Source organism: Gossypium hirsutum, chromosome A04 (assembly GCF_007990345.1).
Source record: "Gossypium hirsutum isolate 1008001.06 chromosome A04, Gossypium_hirsutum_v2.1, whole genome shotgun sequence".
NCBI lineage: Eukaryota > Viridiplantae > Streptophyta > Magnoliopsida > Malvales > Malvaceae > Gossypium > Gossypium hirsutum.
In genome coordinates this window covers 7,307,651-7,327,872 of record NC_053427.1, presented here as the reverse complement: position 1 = coordinate 7,327,872, position 20,222 = coordinate 7,307,651, and the positions used below count along the sequence as shown (strand labels likewise).

The following is a 20,222-nucleotide window of genomic DNA, read 5'->3' as shown; positions in this document are numbered from 1 at the left end:
TTAAGCCTTATCCTTGCTCAGTGGGCTTAATTTTATTTGTTACTATTTGATATTAGAATGAGCCTGCTAGTCTGGTGGTTAAGTGGAGTGTTAGTTTGCTGAAGGTCTTGTTTTTGAGTCCCTGTGTAAGCAAGGGAATTATTTTTGCTACTAGAATCAGGAAGGAGTTTGACGTAACTAGGATTCTGAGTAGTTGTGTGTAGTGGGGATATTTTGAGAAATTTGAGGGATATGGAAGTTATCGATTATCAAGTGGGGGGATTCTATTTTTTTTCCAAATTTCTCTTACTGCTCCTAAGAAAAATAACTGATGTTAGCCCTACTTCTCTGTCGATTTCTTTCTTTCATTTTCTCTTTGTTTTCGGTTTTTTTGTTGACTATCACCTTCGCCTTCATTAGTTCAATTTTCGTCATACGTTTTGCATCATATCACGAGGATCAAAGCTTTCTTTGTGCTATTTCGTAGTCAATTGATTTGTGGTGTTGGGGTTTTTGTGATCTTAGAAGAGCTCAGCATAAAAAACAAACCAGGTGTGTACCCAAAAACTCAGGAAACAAGGTTTCAACGAAAGCTAAAAACTCTACTGTAGATGCCATATGGGCGTGTAGTTGCCCGTGTGGTAGGCTGTGTGCTATAATATGGGCATGTGATCGACGATGCTAGGCCGTCCGCGCAAGACAAGACTGTTTGATGGCCAGGTAGGCTGTGTGTGACACAGGCTAGACTAATTTGGGCCGTGTGGGCCATACGGGCGTGTGGGTCCACACAGGTAGTCCACATGAGCGTGTGGGACTCTGGGCCAGGCCATGTGATCTACACGGCCAAGGCCAAATTGGACCGTATGGGCAACACGGGCGTGTAGGCCGACACAGTCAGGCCACATGGGCGTGTGAGCCCATTTAGCTAAAATGTGTTCTAAGGTTGCACAGGTCACGCAAGCCAACTGTGAACCTACTGTAGGGTCGGTAAGCACTACTTAGACCTTTAAATGTGTGAATTGTATGTATAACTGATATTCATTTATTAGCATGTCATATACTGTATGTTGCATTGCATTGGGTTGGGATGTTGATATTTGGAGGAAGTGTACTGAAAGGCTCTTAAGCCTATTAACTGGCAGCTCAGCTGCAATTTACTGATTATGTGCCGCATTTGGTACTACTTGGAGTGTAGGGATGGGTAGGTGTTTTAAATCACACATGGAGTGTAGGGATGAACGGAGATGGTGTATAGAGGCTGGTTGGGTAGGACTCTGTTTACTGCTTAATGTATATCTGATACTGTTATTGTGATAGGCTTAGACCCTAATGCATATTTGATATGGAAACTGAAATGGGCTTTGGCCTGGACTTCTTTTCACTATTTGTTGTGATTTACTGTGTGCATGTCTTCTGTGGGGATTGCACACTGAGTTTATGTAAACTCACCCCCGTTCTGTTTTATGTGTCCAGGTAATCTCCAAACTTAGATGGATCAGTGCGGCGGAGGACTCGACGATGGCCACATGGTTATTGAACTATTTTAATTTTAATTATGGTATTTATTTCCTAATTAATTTCTGGGTTATTTTTATGTAAATTGGACTTTTGGGACTGTTGCTTTTACTTTGGATTTTCACTGTTTCTATGAATTTTTAAACTGCAAACTCAAAAAAAGCTCGATTTAATTCAAAATGACGTTTTCCTCAATGCGAATGATTTTCTTTCATTATCATGGTTTTAAAAGCTTTGGCTACAAAATATTTTTTAAGCAAATCAGTTAACGAGAAAATAGTTTTGAAAGTGAAGAAAGATAAATAAAAGCTAACAAATGGAAACAGTTTTAACTTGATACGGTTGATTTCAAACTCCAATTCATGTGACATCGCCAGATTCGACCATAACGTCTAGGCCGGGTTTGAGGTGTTACACTTTTCTTTTTCTTACTTTAATTTTAGTTTATTTGATTAATTACCAATTTACCCTTCCTTATACATTAAAACATAAAAAAATAATGTCCATCATTGTCCATCATTAATATTAATGGTCTAATTACCAGTTAAGTCCACTCATGTTTTAATTTCATAGCAAATTGACACCATTTTCTAATAGAACCTAAGTTTTGCACTTTACGCGATTTAGTCCTTTTATCAAATTAAGCACAGAAACGAAAAAATTTCTTCACAAAATTTTTATACGACACTACTTACATGCTGTAAACATTAAAATAATAATAAAATAAATTTTTGACGTCAAATTTGTTGTAACACCCCAAACCCAGCCCAGACGTTATGGCCGAATCTGACGTGCCACATTGGAGTTGAAAACCCACATTCCGTTTTAGTGTTTTAAAAACCATATATTTTGTTGAGTTAACAAAGTGTATGGAAGCTAGGCACCAGGTAGGTATCCGAGACAGAGGAGGTGAGCCATGAAGGCTGCTTAAGTACCAAGCTCTTTGATTGGATCCAATCCTAGACATGCCCACAACCATAACCACCCTTTGTTATATCGAGTTTTAAATTTGTTTAAGTGGACGTCCTTGATAAATCGATTAATTATAGTGTTGAGATATTTTGAAAACAAGTATCGCTTTGCAAACACGTCCTAAGTCTAGCCCATTTGAATAATTATCAACCAGGTTTAAAGTTATTAAAAGTAAACTAATCCCAAAAAGAAATAAAAGAAAAGTTAAAATTGGCCTTATTACAACCCAAAAATAAATAATAATTAAAGGAAATTAAATGAAAACCAACACTTATTTAAAAGCCCAAAGACGATCACCGTGGCCACTCTGAATCCCCTCCGGCCCAAGTCCCCACATCAAGGCTCACCTGCAAGGTTAAGGAAAGGGGGTGAGTTTGGAAACTCAGTGTGCAACAAGCCCCTTTCAGAGCCCAAAACAATAGCAGCCTGTTGGGTCTAAGCCCAAAACCAATCTCAAACATGTACTGGACCATAGCCCTTTTCATATTTCATAATTCATAACACTGGGCCGAAGCCTTTTCATATTTCATATTACTGGGCCGAAGCCTTTACTGTAAACGGTATAGCTCATAGGCCCATTTCAACATCACATGTAATGTCAATGAAAGAATGCAACCCATTTGGGGAGACTACTCAACCCACCATCCGCTACTCTCCACCCGTACCAACCAACACACCATGTGGGGATTAACTCGACCCACCCCGCCATAACTCTCCACTGGCAGCATAGCTGCTTTATCATATAACTGGAGGCCTAGCCTCTTTTAATAACTGGGGCAAAGCCCTTTTGATAACTGGGGCATAAGCCCTTTTGATAACTGGGGCAAAAGCCCTTTTAATAACTGGGGCAAAAGCCCTTTTACACTTCCTCCATCCATATAAAAACCCAACCCAATGCATTTATGAACATCTCATGTGCATATCATACATATCATGTGCATATCATACATATCATGTTTATCAAAATCCCATGCATTAAGTTCATATATAAACCCTAGGGGTATAATGGTCATTTTTACCTAGGGGCAAAACGGTCATTTTCATATTATAAGGGTAATCTTGTAATATTACCAAAAATTAGGGTTTCCATGTTCATTAACGGTTACAAACAATTCATGGGTGCAAACAGTGATTCTGGCCTATTTTTAGCGAAAACGAGTTATTGGGCCAAAAACCCTTAATGGGCCCTATTTAGCCGATTCTGTCATCTAGGCCCATTTAGCCTATATTCCATAACGGTTTTAACAGTCTTATCATGCAATTTAACAGATTTCCATTTTCTACCTAATTTACCCAAATGGGCCCGAAAGCCTATTGGGCCCTAATTCAGCCCCTCGAGGCCCAACTTATCGTGAACGTCAAAACACGTCCTTACCGTCTCCATTATTCCCGATCATCATCTCATTGATTCTAACTAACTAGTGAGCGTTCGCTTGCTCACAAGTCCTCGAAATGCCAGAATTTCAGCATTTTGGCTTTTCGGCATTTATCGCTTTAAGCTATGAAAAGGGTTCGTTACACACCTGTTTGGCGATATTCCTCGACGAGATCTCCTACATGATTTCTCCTATAATCCATCGTTAATAATCAGCTTCCCATAATTGAACCAAACCTCAAATCATCTAATACTAATACTTACACATTCGGCCACCATCCATAATGGCCTTAGGAATCTTACCTTTGTTGCGATTGATGACTAGGTCTAGCCACTCCGGTGATCCAAGCTACTCCAAGTCGACACTACACCTTGCTGCTCCTTCAATAAATAAACCAAAATATTAAAAGAAGACCCCATAAGTCCTACACCCACATTCGGCCACCTCCCTAACTAGAGGGGTTTCGGCTTTTGGCCATAGTTACACTAGGAATTGTTTAGAGTTTGAACACTTACCACAATCTTCCTCCTCTTGAATCCGGATGCCTAGAAGGTAAAGGAATTGATCACCACTATTGAAAAGGAAAGAAAAGGTTGCTGGTCACAAAGAATCGGCACCCACCTATCTTCACTGATTTCGGCTTTTTGCGGTACTTCGGCAGAAGTAGAGATTAAAGAAAGAAATAATAAATGGGTAGAGGAAAGTAATAGGATGGATTTTGAAAAAGAAAAGGGAGAAAGATGAGAGGAAGGATGGTAGATTCGGCTAGGGAAGAAAAAAGAAGAGAAAAACCTAAAACAAAGGAGAAAACGGCACAGCTAAGACCCTAATGCCGAAATTACTAACCTAATACCCTTCTGCCGAATTCCCCTCTCTAACCCCTTCCAAACGGCTAAGCTCTATCCTTCTCTCAAATCCCTAAAATCTCTCCCCTTATCCTTCCTTAATCCATGCGTTTGACTTGATCCAACTCTCCTCTTACAGAATCCACTTAGGTTCCAACACTTACCCTTCCTGCACATAAAAATAAATACTCTTATTTGCCAACACAGGGAATCGATCACAGGTCTTCCCTTATGCTCCACACGCCACCTTTTTAGGAGCTTAGTGGCGTCACCCTTGCCACTCTACCAAAGCTCTTTTTATGATACATTTTACCCACAACTTAATATAAGGGCACCTAGCCAGAACCCCTAACTCCTAAGTCCAAAATTTAAAAATTCAACCGGGTTTTGGCTAACTCATAAGCCTTCCATAAGCCCATTTACACACCCAAATTATGAATTCCATAATCACATGCCAAATTTTAGAAAATTACTCAAAATATCAGGAATCGCGAAAAACTCGAAAATCAGGATGTTACATTTGTGGTCTCAAAACCACTATTCTGATTTCACCAAAAACGGGTTGTTACAATGCCAATTGCTTGTGGTAGTAATTCGGAGACAAGTGTTGATTCATTGACCCAGCCAGTCTTAGAAGTTTTAGAGAGGGTCTTCGAGACCATGCTGGAGAGGTCCAAAGTGGAGGAAAAAGTTAAGTGTGTTGAGTGTGAGTGTAAGGGTCTTGGTAAGGCCTGTAATAAGAGAGCTCTTAGTCTTTCTAACTTTGGGCCACAATTTACGAAGTCGATCAAAACTCAGTAAAATGATAGGAAAGCTGCTGTGAGTGGTTCTAGTAGTGGCACAGATTTCCCACTATGTGGGTTCTATAGTAAGCACCATACGCGCGTGTTCAGAAGAAGTCTGAAGCGTGTTTTAGATGTGGGTATCCAGAGCATCAAATTAAGGAATGCCCTCGATGACCACGTAGTCAGAGGTAAGTCCCAAAAAAGACTCAAAATCAAAGAGCTAGAATCGACGCTGAGACAAGTATTGTTGTAGGAAATTTTGATACATGTTTAGTTTTGTTTAATATTCTTATTGTTTGGATGTGGTATTATGTGTTAGTGAAGTAGGACTTTTAAGATTGCTTATTTTTATTGTTGTAAGGTTAAGTTTGGTTTGATAATGCATTTGAGATTAGAGTGCACAGCGAAATTGTGGTAGCAAACTGTGTGTGTTAGCGATTGCTATGTTTGTGGAAAATTTCGGGGACAATTTTTTTAAGGGGGTGAGTTGTAATAAATTGGGTAAACTATATAAATGGTCGCTCAATTTATCAAAAATTTTAGTCCAAAACTGTTAAAATACTAACAATCGACTAATGTGGAAGTTAACTTCATGACATGAATTTTTTAACCTTTAAATAAATTAACATAATTTAAAATTCATTTTATAATTAAAATAAAAACGATTTTAACCCAAAACTTACCGTAAAACTTACCGTTTTGGATTATTTAAAATCCTAAAAGTTTGATACAGCTTCATCTTCTTTAATTGGTCTTCCATTACAGAGAAAGGGGTGAAGTTGAAGAATAGAAGGCAAGCAGAAAGAATGAACGAAGACTGGAGGTTCCAAGAATACTTCCAGCATGTTGTTGTGGATACCTAGTTGAATTGAAACTCATGGTCAAGTGATAGTCCGAGGAGAATGTTTTATGGGTGCAAAAACTATGGAAAAGGGTTGGATTTTGGTCGACTTTTAATGTAAACTTAGGGAAAAAAAAAGAGGAATGGATTTCAGTATGTCCATTGTTGTACAAGTGGTAGGTATTTATACTAGTATTTAGGAACTATACATGAAAACTAACTAGTCAAAATCCTAAGTTATAGTCTAATTTACATGCTAAAATACACATTTATATTAACATTTCCACTCAAACTCAAGGTGGTGATGTAGACCGTAGCTTGAGTTTGGAAACTAAGTTGTGAAATATGATTGGAAGATGCGTCTTTGTGAAAATATTTACGGTCTGAGCTGATGAGGAGACAAGAGCAAGGTGTCAAGTGCCCTAAGTAACATGTGTCGTACAAAATGACAATCAATATCTATGTGTTTTGTACATTCTTGAAACAAACCATTATGAGTGATTTAAATTGCACTGCGATTGTCATAATGTAGGTAGGAGACGAAAGTCCCATATCTTCAAGTAGTCGTTGTAGCCAAAGTAACTTCAAAGTGGTATAAGCAAGAGCACAATATTCAGATTTGATGCTAGAGTGCGCAAGAATAATCTGTTTCTTACTTTGCCAAGATATGAGGGAATCACCTAGCTTGAGTTTTCTAGATTGGAACTTAAGATTCAGTAATTGCAGGTTGGTTGTGGCGTTTGAAATTGTTGAATTGCATCACTTTGGTGGCTTGTTGTTTCAAGTAGTTGATTTGTAGGTCCTTGTTTGCTTGTGGTTTAATTTTGTTGATTTGTATCTCCTTGCTTCCTTTTTCTGCCTCTTTTGTCAACCTACCATTTTTTAAACATAACAATAATCAATAAATCATTAAAAAAATATTTATATAAGTCTAGAATTATCAAAATAAATTTTGTTACCTTCTTGGGTAATATTTTGTTGCCACCACTTCACCTTTATAAGTTCTTACATGGTGGCCTACTTTACAACATTTGGGGTAATTTAGCGGCATCCATTCTTACTCAATCTGTTGAAAGTGCTACTAGAAGCACCTATTGTTTCATTTGCTTTTTTTCTTCTATTTTTGGTAGGTCTACCAGGTAGCCTTCTCAATGGTGATGTAGTATTGGATCACATTGATTTTAAGGGCTCTACTAGTTTAAACCTTTGAGTGAGTTAATGAAGTGTGAGTAAATCTTTAGTTGAGCTCTCTTTGTGTAGTAAGTATCTACATAAGTCTTTGGTCTCATATTGTTCATCAACGTCACTCCTTCCACTAAAACAACTTATAAAAACATGGTCTCTTCAACATTTGGCTCTTCATGAGATTTTCTACTATCTCTCTTTCCACTAGAAATGTAACACCCCTAACTCGTATCTGTTGCTGAAATAGGGTTTCAGAGCATTACCAAATAAACATAACTTAAATCATTCATTTCAAAACATTTCAATAATCATAACATAATCCATCATTAAACATGCATATCATCCCTTTTTCAATCCCTCGAGGCCTTAGAATCACTTTATAAACAATTCGTGACTAAATCGGGAACATTTGAAAAAATTAGGAAAAAGTTAGAAAAAAATCAACTACAGCGATCACATGGCTGTGTGTCCAGGCCGTGTGACTCACACTGCTGAGACATACGCCCATATCTCAGGTCATGTAACATTCGAAATAGGGACACATGGCCGTGTTCCAACTCTTGTCTGTGCTTGTGTAACACTCTGACTTGGGTTACATGGCCAAGCCACACGCTCGTGTGCTAGGCCGTGTGTTAGCTAACTTGTTCCCTAAGAACTTAATAGACGACACAGGCCGTGTCGCGCAGCTGTGTGTCTCACACGACCAAATCACACGCTCGTGTGTCTGGCCATGTGGACCTAAAGTGTACCTTAAATAATAAGTTTACCATTTCCTACTTGCTTAGTAATTAAGCAACTTAAAAACCAATCATTTAACCTATCTGAAATACGATCAAACATACTCCAAACATGCCAAAACAATCATCTTAGGTGCCTAACCAATGTACCCTCTTTGGTACCACATTTATATCATTAAAACCTATCAACAATGCATCATTCAAATCAAAGTTTAAAACATACCAAAATCACTCAATTTAGCCTAGCTTATACACATAAAACATTAAGCTTAAATTCACATACACCTAACAAGCTTTGGTTCAAAACAACATGCAAAATTAAGGTTTCAAACACAAACATATGTTATATATATACCAAACCAACATTATATTTAAAATCAATTACATATCATATACCAAATTCACTAACAACCAATAACATCCTAGGTACATGCTATTACAAAAGGTAAAATCACCACATTTGAGGTCAGGATCGTTGTTGGATGCTGAGTCGGTGATCAAAAGAGAAGTACCTAACCTGCGCATAGAAAATAAAATCTGACGCTGAGTAAAACTCTGATATTTCTATAATCCGAACAATTAAAGACATAATGATACAAGAATGTATAATTTGAATTATACAAACATACTATTGTTTAAGCTTTCAATTATCATATACCATCATTTCAAATTCATGTATATTATCATAACATTTCATAATATACTCAATTTTCACATGCTATCATATTTGATTTGTTTAACAAAATATATCAATTCACATCACTTGCTATATATATAGCTTTTCAGATATCAATGCACATTTCATTTAAACAATGACATTATCCATTCCATATTCAATTCATGAGTACATAACTCATATATTTCATTTGTTCACAACATACTTCACATTTCATTTTCAATCCACTATCTCATTCCCATTTCACATATCATGTCATTTCATTATCAATTATAGAACTTTATTATTTATTTACCCCTATTAACACGACACGGATCCAACCAACACATTGTTTGGCATCCAGTGTTTCATCAGATAAATTTGAAGTAATATCTGCACCCAACGCTATATAAATTAACACTCGTTGTCTCATCAGTTAAACAGAAGCAAATTGACACCCAGTGCCTCATCAACTTGAAGTCAAAGAAGTCCTTGAACTCTTCCTATCCTATGACATGCCATCTATATCCGGCTTAGCCCGAAATAGTTAATAGGGTTCCATTTTGCTTTCAATATATGTATATCTAATATCAAATTTCATATAAGCACATTGTCACATATACAAATATATTCAATTCAATCAGTATAAATTCAATAAATTCATCACATACCAAATCGATCTATTTCAATTGTAAAACATAATAGTTCTCACCTCCAATGCTTACCATATGCAAGAAATCAAAATGCAATAATTTACAACGTAGTTCGGATTATAGAAACACAAACCATGGATTCTGAGCTATTCGACTCAATTTTATTCTTCCCCTTTTTAGTCGAGGATTCCGGTACGATGTTAGCTACAGAATTAAAACAATTAAAATACATCAACACAACACAATTCAATTCCACCTTGAATATTTCAGTTTTACTCAATATTTGCTTAACTTCCAATTTAGTCCCTAAACCAAGACTAGTTTTTATTCTTCACATTTAATATTATATTTTCATACTAATTTCACTTGAAACTAAATTTAACTCCCTATTTTCAATTATACCCCTAAATTTTGAATTTAATTTGACTCCCTATTTTTAATTATACCCCTAAATTTTGAATTTTTCACGATTTAGTCCCTATTACACAAAGTCAAGATTTAACTTCGCATCTAGTTCTTTTTCAATTTATACATTGAAATCTATCAATTTAAATCCCTAGCATTTGAAAAATTCAACAATATTAACATCCAAAATTTTAAGCAATACTAAAAATTATAATATGGGTCGACTAGCCCTAAGTGCCGAGATTCTAAAAATATAAAACTCACAAGAAAAAGGACTAAATTGACTAACCAATTAAAATTGAAACTTACAAACACTTAGGTTTGCCGTCGGTCACCTTTCTTTCTTTCTTTATTTTTCTTTCTTCTTTTTTTATTAATTTGCATGCTTCCACTTACTATTCTATTATTATAACTATTATTATTTTATAACTTATACATATAAATATTATTTCCTTTTATTAATTATAACACACACACATATATATATTTCTTATTACATATTATAACCTATATATATAATAAGTTAACATATATAAAAATATAAAATCATCATTAATGCCCTCCACTTAAAGAAACAAAGGTATAATTGCTTCTTTAGTCCATTTAATTATTTTAAATCTTAATTCAACTTCTATCCTATACGCTATTTAGTCCTTAACTATAATAACTTTTAATTCATGTAAATTTACTTAACAGAAATCTCATTGACCATACAATTAACTTTGTAGATATTTATTAACAATGTTTACGAGTCTGATTTACGAAAATGGAGTCCCGATAATGTACTTTCTAACACCCCTGATTATAGGGTCATCACAAGAAAAATGAGACAAATCTAACACTACATTTTTTTCACTTAATCTTAAACTCTTATCAAGACCTCCAAACTCTTGAAATCTTTTAAACTAAAAAACCTCCTCTATCATATGAGACTCATAAGCCACAAAAGAAGTGTCACCTAGTTTGTATATTCAACAAAAACTTAGTACAAAAAAGTGTTCTTATACAACTCCTAGTAACCTCAACTTTAAATCTTGCAAATTTCATGCATGAACGTAAAATCATACTATCTCAACATGGATTTGTAAAAGAGAATCTTAAAAAATAATCAACCCCTTGTACATATTAATTGGTGGATTTAAACTTTTGAATCTTAATCTTATCCATGGTTGTAGTTCATATGGCAAAAAAAACTAGCAATGAAGGACAATTGAAAAATAGCAAAACAACAATAATTATAAAAATAATCAACCCTCTCACCTAAATTGATCACTTTTTTATGGTTTCATTGTATCTACTATGATGAAAATGATCATTACTTAACCTAGTAATAATTAAATCATTTTATTCTAAACAAATGACCCATGGTCATGTTCCATTTTCATAAACCATACAATGTCAATAAGAAGATAAAATTCACTCTTTATTGAGCTATGATTCCACTATTGTGAGTGGAGCCATCTCATGTATTAGTCCTGTACATAACACACCAACTTTCTGCTCACTACCTTGATAGGTTTCCAATATCAAAGTACGTAGTTCATGCACAAATAATCATCCACTTACTTAGGATTTAGGTAAATTACATAATCAATGCCACAATTGAATTAATTCGTAAATGAATATAAGTCTAATTCTTCTTGGGTCATGTCTAATGTATTGATAGTCCAGACAATCACATCTATGTTTCTATCTCTAGGAGTCAATTCAGCTTTAATAGCCAAGACAATTTATCTCTCTTATTAGACTTATAGATGACATAACAGTCCTAATATGAGTCATTTTCTCAATTTAACTCATGGGTGAGACAGATCCTAGACATTCTTGATTTTCAATCGAACAACTTCTCCGCTATTCTCATACGACGAATTGCTTTAAGTGTGAGCTCAAACAATCACAAATCAAACATAGAACCAAAAACAATTTATCACTTTTTATAGGAAAGTAATTCTCTCTCTTAATAGAAATAGATAGAATTGTTATTCTTAGAAAATATAATTTATACTTAGAAAATAAATTCATCACTATTTTCAGGCAGAATAACAATATTGAAAAATATTGTTTATTTTTAGCCCTCCTAGGAATAGATAGGAGAATCCAAGTTAAATTTGTAGAATACAAATAACACTTATTTGATAGAAAAATTAGTCTCCTAGTTTAATAAGGAGAAGTGGGCAGCACACTAGTTAGATATCCTAGGGTTGCCACCCCCTATATATTATAAAAGGATTTTGGGTCTCTCTTATATTGAGTTCAATTATATGTGCTTCCTGAACTTTTAACCAGCACTTTATAATTTAATCCAATGCAATATATATTTTTCTATTTCCCAAAATAAATATTATTCATTAAAATAATTTAATTAGATAAATAATTTTTTCAACTCGATTCTAATTTCGTTAAAGTCATGACAACTTTACTGTAAAAGAAGCTATGAGAAAATATATTTAATTTCCATCTTAAATGGATTCACAATGATAAATTAATTTAATTATGCTTTCGAACTTAAATTAACTCTCAACTCATTTTCATACTTAGTGAGAAAACACATTCATTTTTTAATGTGACCCATTTCTCTTCATTTGATTCTATATGCAATTCATTTCTGATTTCAATGAGTTAGCAGAGGAATCTATTGGACATATATAATTAGGGCTCAAATGATTAATATAATTTAGTCACAAAGTCATTCCACTATAGTATCATGACTGAGCTCTCCCTGATTACATATAATTACAAACGTTACTTAATAAATGCTCGTCTAATAACCTTATCAGAAGTGTGTTACCCTCATAGGATATCATTTATCTCTTTTGAATAAATTCGTTCTCCTAATATGATCCTATTTTATCTCATGGTAACCATTGCATCTTCCTTCATGAAAAGTCAATTAGTATCATATAGAAATCAAGTCGTTTATCACAAAGATAAACGACCTGTGGCCATGTTACTTTTTGTCTATCACGTAATGCCAATGAAATGATATTGTTTACCCATTTCTTAGGCTATAAATTCCACTATTGTGAATGATGCTACATACTGTAGAAGTTGTATATGTTGGAAAAAATATGCTCCAAAAAACGATTTTCTTACACAGCGAAAAATAAAAAATTGAACACTTAGTCGATTTGTGATATTTATAATAATTTTTTTCCAAAAAGTACTTGTGCATTATGCGAGACAGATCCTTGATGTTCTCGGCTTTCAACTAAATGACCTTCTCTATTATTCTTGTACCATGAACTGATTCGAGTGTAGAGTCGAACAATTTCAAATCAAACATAGAACCGAAAATAATTTTCATAATTTCAATAGGAAAGTAGTTGTCTCTCTCTCTTATAGAAACCGGTTGAATTGTTATTCTGAAAAATAAAATTTATACTTAAAAATAAATTTTCACTATTTTCGAACAGAACAACAATATTTTAAAGTTGTGGGTAACTTATCGTTGTAGGCCTATAAGGAGAGATGGTGAAACCCTAGTTGAATTAGTAGAATAAAAATAATGTTTATTTAATAGAAAAAAAGTTCCCTAATTCTACTAGAAGAGAGGGGTAGCTAACCCTAATTAATAATACTAGGTTGTCGCCCTTCATACTTAATGTGAGGGGTTTTAGATCTCTCTGGTATCGGGTCCAATTTTATATGCTTCTTGGACTTTTAACCCAACACTTTATAATTTAATCCAACCGAATACATGTTTTTCTATTTTCCAAAATAAATATTATCTTAAATTCATTTAAATAAATTAATTTTTAATTAAATAATTTTTTAAACCAATTCTAATTTCATTAAATCAATACAATTTTATTGTAAAATAATCTATAATAAAATATATTCAATTTCTACATGGATTCACATGAACAGCTAATTTAAAGTGAAAATCTTTATTTACATCTAACAAATTTCATAGATGTTTGTCAAACTTGAAAGTCTCCTAGAGTGTGACGTGTTGGAAAAATTGGAATATAATTAGTACAATAAAAATTTAAAATTTTCATAAAATAAGGCATGGTAAAAATATCATGACAAATTAATCTTTGTATATTAGACTAAAGAGTAAAGGGATTATTTCTGTTAAAAATTACATCTATTTGTATTCTTAAAATTGATGTGACTGATGAATAAATTAAATAGTGACATATGGTTTATCATGTGTACCTCATGTTGGCAAACTAAGACCAATTTTTAACTGTAGAAATCGATAGATTTTTTAACAGAATGACCAACTTTCTCTTTAATATAAGATAAAGAAATTAATTTACCCACGTTGAGGGGACAAAATATGCAATTTGACTCCTAATACATGAGCCTCCATAATACTTTTACCAACAATAAATTTATCTATCTATAATAATGAATTTGATCAAATAAAGTACATGTGTTTTGAACTAGAAAGATAGGTAATCATGTTTATTTAATCAAATTCATCAGTGTTTATTTGATCAAAACACATATACTTTATTTGATCAAATTCATTATTATAACAATAAAACAAATTTATTTTATTGTTAGTAAAAATATTATAGAAGCTCATGTATTAAGAGTAGCTCATGTATTAAGAGTCAAATTGCATTTTATCAATCAAATTACGTACGAATTACGTACTAATACTAATAAAAGTTTCGTTCAAGTTACCTTCTCTCTAACTTAATATTGGTTAAGAGTTAAAAATAATGATTGATATTTCTCCATAAAGGTAAATTTAAAATCTTAACACTACTCTGCGAGGGCCCATAGATACATTGGGATCATCCTCAAGATCTCAGAAGACATCTTCGTCATCTTAGAAATCATGTTTGAGACATTCCAACTTCACTTTCACTCAACAATATCTCCCCACTCTTGAGAATATTGCTCTCGGTGTTGTGGTCTAAGAATTTTTTCACCCATCAACACGTAGTAACATAGTAACACTAATTTAATAAATGACTTCCTTCGTGGCTGCCATGTGGAGCAGCAATGTCACATTATTTACGAATTCTAACCTATAAATCCTTCCTCTTAACCTTAATTAAAAAAGATTTGACTCAGAAAAAGGCAGGATTTGGTATGAAAAACAAATTTGATTCTCAAAATGAAACGAAACCAGGTTTACTTTATAAGGTACCAATTTGATTGCAGAAAAGAAATTAATACATGAAACAACATCATTTAATTATAATTGATTTTAACCATAGTTTTTTCAAGGTGCGTTATCATACCCTCTAGCTCTGACTCTCAATTCCTCAATACTCTTAACCTCATCAACTGCTTCATCATCTTTATTATTTTCACTCAAACTTTCTTTCACGACTTTTGCAGTATCTTTGGCTGCTTTCCAAGCTCCATCCAGGGTCTTCTTAGCACTATCCCCCACGTTTTCTGCCATCTCCACCCCCTTTTTTATGCCTTCTTTGGCACTATCCTCCGCCGTTCTGCTGTCTTGCTGTGGCGGCGACTGTGGCTGCCCTTCTCTGGTTTTGACTTGGTACATGCCTCCTACTCCTGCATTACTTCCCTGCATATATATATGAACCATATAACTTAGTATTTCGGACTTCTTTTTTCTATTATTACAAATAGAAATACAAAAGCATCAACCAAATTTGACATTAATTCTTTCTCTTTGCTAATTAATCGGAGAATTAAATAAATAATCTTTGAAATATATCTCAATCAATTCAATAATTAAATAATTCAATCAATTTAATTACCAATTAAATAAATCAAATTTGACAATTGATCAAATTAACATTTTTTTAAAGCAATCAAATTCGCATATTTGAAGCTCCAAACTTTTATTTGGATCACCGATTCAAATGCTAATATTTGAAAAGAAATGAAATCAAAATTAAGTATTCTTACTTGTGGATGTTGGTAAGATGTGGATAAGCAAGCCCTGCTGGTAAATGGAAAAGGGCACTGTGGCAACAACTTTGAAATGTTGAACAAAGCTTTCTTTGCTTCCATTTTTGTTGTATCATTAACTCTTTTTTTCTGTTTTTGCTTTTAAACTAAACTTTATTTGTCTTACAGTTTGCTAGCCAGGTTCTTAATTACAAACTCAAGTTTCGATGTTAAAAAAAAAGCAAAGGAAATTTGGAATGTTAAAGAGGTGACACGTAGAAGGAACTTGACACGTTTTGGTGCTTCTAGATGAGTCACTTCTTACGTTTACACTTGTTAGCTTTTCTGTAGCAAAGTTATTTCTATGGAATAATTGTTTTATCAATTAAATTTTGCTTGAAAGCAGATGTCCGAGTTAAAAAACATCTATTTAAATTAAAATAAATATCCAATTACATGTACATATAATAAAGTCTTATGAAATTTAGGATAAATTATATGAATAATCACTCAATATTGTTAGTTCAATATGCTCATCAATGTCTGATTTTGATATGTGGATTATCTAAGGCACATTAGTATGGCGTACTTCTCCTATTCAAATCAGGATTTGAAACTAAACTTCTCCTCAAGAGGATTGATGTGGTGATTCAGGTAAGATCCAATGTAGATCCAACTTTCTATTCACTCGTGGGATCTGGGCGGTACGGGGAACCACCATGGCTCCTCTCTTCTCGATAATTTATATATTCTTTATCAATGTATGGACAACTATCTCTCGAACATAGGTTTAGGTTCGGCCTGAATGGGAAAATAAAATGGAGCACCTAACAACGTATCTTCACATACCAAAACTCTCGCTAGTTGTCACTAACTTAATAATAAAACTCTACCTTAAATTTTTTTTATTGACTTAATAACAATTTTAATTCTAATTCTAATTCTAAAAAAATTTAATAAAATTTACCATCAACATTTACCAAATTTATTGCATTTTACTACTTGCAATACTAACTCTTCATAATATAGCCATAATCATCGATAGTTTCTCACAGTATCTATTTTTGAATTGTATTTCCGCTGATCGATCAGTAGGCAGGAATCAAGGGGGCAACACCCCTTGCAGGGGCTGCACCCGAAAAAATGGTCACTAGGAATCACTTTTGATGAGTTTTCTTTGAAAAACTGTTAACATTTGTCACTTTTACTCAAAATCCAAACATTTCACATTTGAAAAATAACAAGTTATTTCTATTCGAACGGCCATTGTTCACAATTTTAATAACCATCACGCAATTATCAACACGCCATCATATGCTGTTATTTTAACTCTTTAACATGACAGTCTCTACATACGTAAACTATCAAATTAGAGATTAACATTTAATGTACCCAATAAAAAACGTATAAAATTTCGAAAGCTTAACACTTGATAAAAAAACATGCAATAATTGAATCTATTAGATTATACAAAAACAAAACATGACATATGTATCTCATACAATAACAGCCAATCAAAATAATTTTGAATTTGTGTTATATGTAACACTCCAAATCTAACATGGACATTGTGACTCAACCCTGAGGAATTACATGAATTTGTTTAGAAACTCAATAATAACCCTTGAGAATCGATGATCTTAATAAAATTAGCTTTTGCAAACCGCTTTCCAATTTTTTTATAGAAAATTCATGTTTAAAATTGTTCATTTTACAGAAAATGGGTTAATTGATTTCTTTGCATTGCAGTAGAGTTTTAGAGTATTAAATTTTGAAAACTGTGACTCTAATTTGTAAAAACATATAATTTTACAGTTTACAATAGAAATATATACTAAAGTCCGACAAACCAACCAAAACGAGATTTAAAGTCCAAAATAGTTTACAACCCAAAAAGTCAAAGTCCATAATGATTTAAAAACATAAATCATTTTATTTATTAATTAAAAAATCAATCCAAGCTTCTGCACGCTGCCCGGTCCTAAGTTGCTGATCACCTGAGAAGTCAGAAAAATGGGGTTAGCTTATAAGCTCAGTGTGTAACTCAACTCATATAAATAGAACATATAGCAAATTCATACAAATGTTGGGATTCAACCGATACAAAAACATGGCATATCTCATGATGCAATGTGGCAGACAGATCAGTTATAGATACATATGCAGATACAGATACAGATACAGATTCTATCTCCATCCACTACACACCATCTTCATCCATCTCTACACACCAAATAAGGTAATAAATACTCATCCAACCCCACACACCAATATAGTGAGCATATGTCACTTTTCAGGATAGTACAGTCAAGCTGCCAAAAATAATGCGGTAAACCGCCAGAATCAGATAAGTTCGGACAAACCAACAGAATTACAGTCAAGCTATGGAACGACAGAAATGTGCAAGTGTATACAATCATATCAAGTAATAAAGTGACAAGAATGATGAGTTATCATACCCACAAGGACTAGGCAAGAAAATATTTGAAAGAGGTGATATAAAAGCTAAAAATTAACTAAGTGAGTAACTAAGAAAATAAAATTCCAAATGCACGATTTCTAAAAAATGGTTTTAATCAATATGACATAAATATATTAGATAAATTCCATACTTTGACTTAGAATTATCAAAACTATGTTTATGTTGTTATGAATAATTTCATGGCAATTTGGTCTTTTGTTAACTAATGCACATACGTACTTACTAAATCAATTAATCTCTTAAACATATTTATATGTCAATTCAAACAATTAATCAGTTTTCATAAGCAAGTATAAGACAGTGAGGTAACAATATATTCCTATATTGAAACAATTTAGTCACAATAATCTTACAAGTTATGCAAGGTTTTATTGTGTCAAGTAATTATAATTTCAATCCGATTAATAATTAATTCTTTCGTTACCTTACAATTAAAATGCAAGCATAACATAGGCATGATTTTATTTAATTGAACAAACTACCAATGTTTATAACAACATAAACATGATTTTAACAAATTAAGTGGACAAAATGCAATTAATCTAAAACGGATGAAAGTCATTTTAAGTAATTTAATAACATCAACACAACAAATATTCATAACCATGATCACAACATAAACTGAAAAAGATTAAGAAAAGGAAACTAGAAAATAAATCTAAGTGATCTTTCAAAGCCAGATTAGCGCTCTCCTTCTCTTCTTTCCTCATTCTATTGATCGAAGACCTTCACAAACATTTGATTGTTGCTACTCCAAGGGACATGCTAGCTCTTTTTCATGAGGGGAAATTAGCAAGGGAAAGAGGAAAATTTGAAAGCAACTAAAAGGGAAAAGAGAAAGATGAAAGAAAATATGTGTAAGAGAGATATGTGAAGTGAGAGATGAGAAATGAGGAAGTGAAGGGGGTTATTTATACTTGAGATTGGCAGCTCAAGTTGGCTAAAAATAGCAGCCAATCCCTCTTCCTATGGTCTTTCATGCTTAGTAGAAGGAGTGGTTGAATTGAATTTGCTATTTTTAGCTTGTGGCTAAAAATATAATCCATGAAAAGGGGAAGGGTTTGAACGAAATTTAGGAAATGTTCAAGGGTTTATTTGAAAGTTTTAAAATCAGATAAAATAAGTTGATAGGGTTAACAACATGGGACGGTTTGGGCTACCATTTACTTAGTGGATCAGTCCTCTTCACTTAGCACATATGGGCCCCTTTCTCTACATCAAGCTAGAATTAAATTTAACCCAATTTCTATTGGATCAAAAATAATTTTTAAATGAGTTCAAAGTGTCATATTGGGGTGTCCATGGCTGGAGAATATTTAGCCATCCTCATGGGTCAAATAATTCAAAAAGTGCTTTAACGATCCAATCTTAGTGATATTTTATTAAAAATTTTATTTTAATTTTCTTTTCCCAAAACAAAATTTCCTTTTTTTGACGTTTCCCATTTTTCCCTTCTCTGCAATTTCTTTTCTTTTTTGTTTTCCTTCAATTCTGTCCACAACCTTTTATTGTTATCATTGCGTCCGAGTTTTTGGTGTTCTTCGTGCAGTTTTGGTAAATGGGGTTTCACTCGTCTTTAGGTTTCGGTTTCGGTTTCTATAAGGTCGTTTGGATTTATTCTTTTTATAAAAAGTGTAATGGTGTAGTTAGGGAATCTGATTTTCTACAACCATTGTTATGTAGGAAAAGGCTGTGAAACAGTGGGTTTCGCACCAACTGCCTAAACTGTGTTAGTGGAGGTTTTTGTCAGCGGTAAGTTGGGTGTATTATCAAATTATTATTGATGAATTCGTAAATTAATTGTTAAAACGGTGTTTGGTATACTATTTTTAGGGTTAAGAGGACTCGGGTTTGCTGTAGCATCAAAAATGAACCAGGTGTGTAATGAAACTACGAGAAAATGAAGTTCAGCGAAAGCCAAAAAAGTGGTCTGTTGACTCCACACGCATTAAGAGAATTTTTT

The 20,222-nt window shown here is 33.4% G+C and overlaps 1 protein-coding gene across 1 annotated transcript; it reads right to left on the bottom strand.

Annotated features, from left to right (window-relative positions):
* Positions 1-15,041: 15,041 nt before the first annotated feature.
* LOC107949337 (uncharacterized) lies at positions 15,042-15,981 on the bottom strand. The gene is made up of 2 exons (XM_016884042.2): positions 15,796-15,981; positions 15,042-15,448 (listed from the first exon to the last, which is right to left on the bottom strand). The coding sequence occupies exons 1-2, from the start codon at positions 15,898-15,900 to the stop codon at positions 15,134-15,136; spliced, it is 420 nt and encodes a 139-aa protein (XP_016739531.1). The 5' UTR covers positions 15,901-15,981; the 3' UTR covers positions 15,042-15,133.
* Positions 15,982-20,222: the final 4,241 nt, after the last annotated feature.

Coding starts and splice junctions, on each gene's coding strand:
- LOC107949337 (XM_016884042.2), bottom strand. CDS start 15,900: ATGGAAGCAAAGAAAGCTTTGTTCAACATTTCAAAGTTGTTGCCACAG. Junction 15,449..15,795: donor CATCTTACCAACATCCACAA/GTAAGAATACTT, acceptor ATATATATGCAG/GGAAGTAATGCAGGAGTAGG.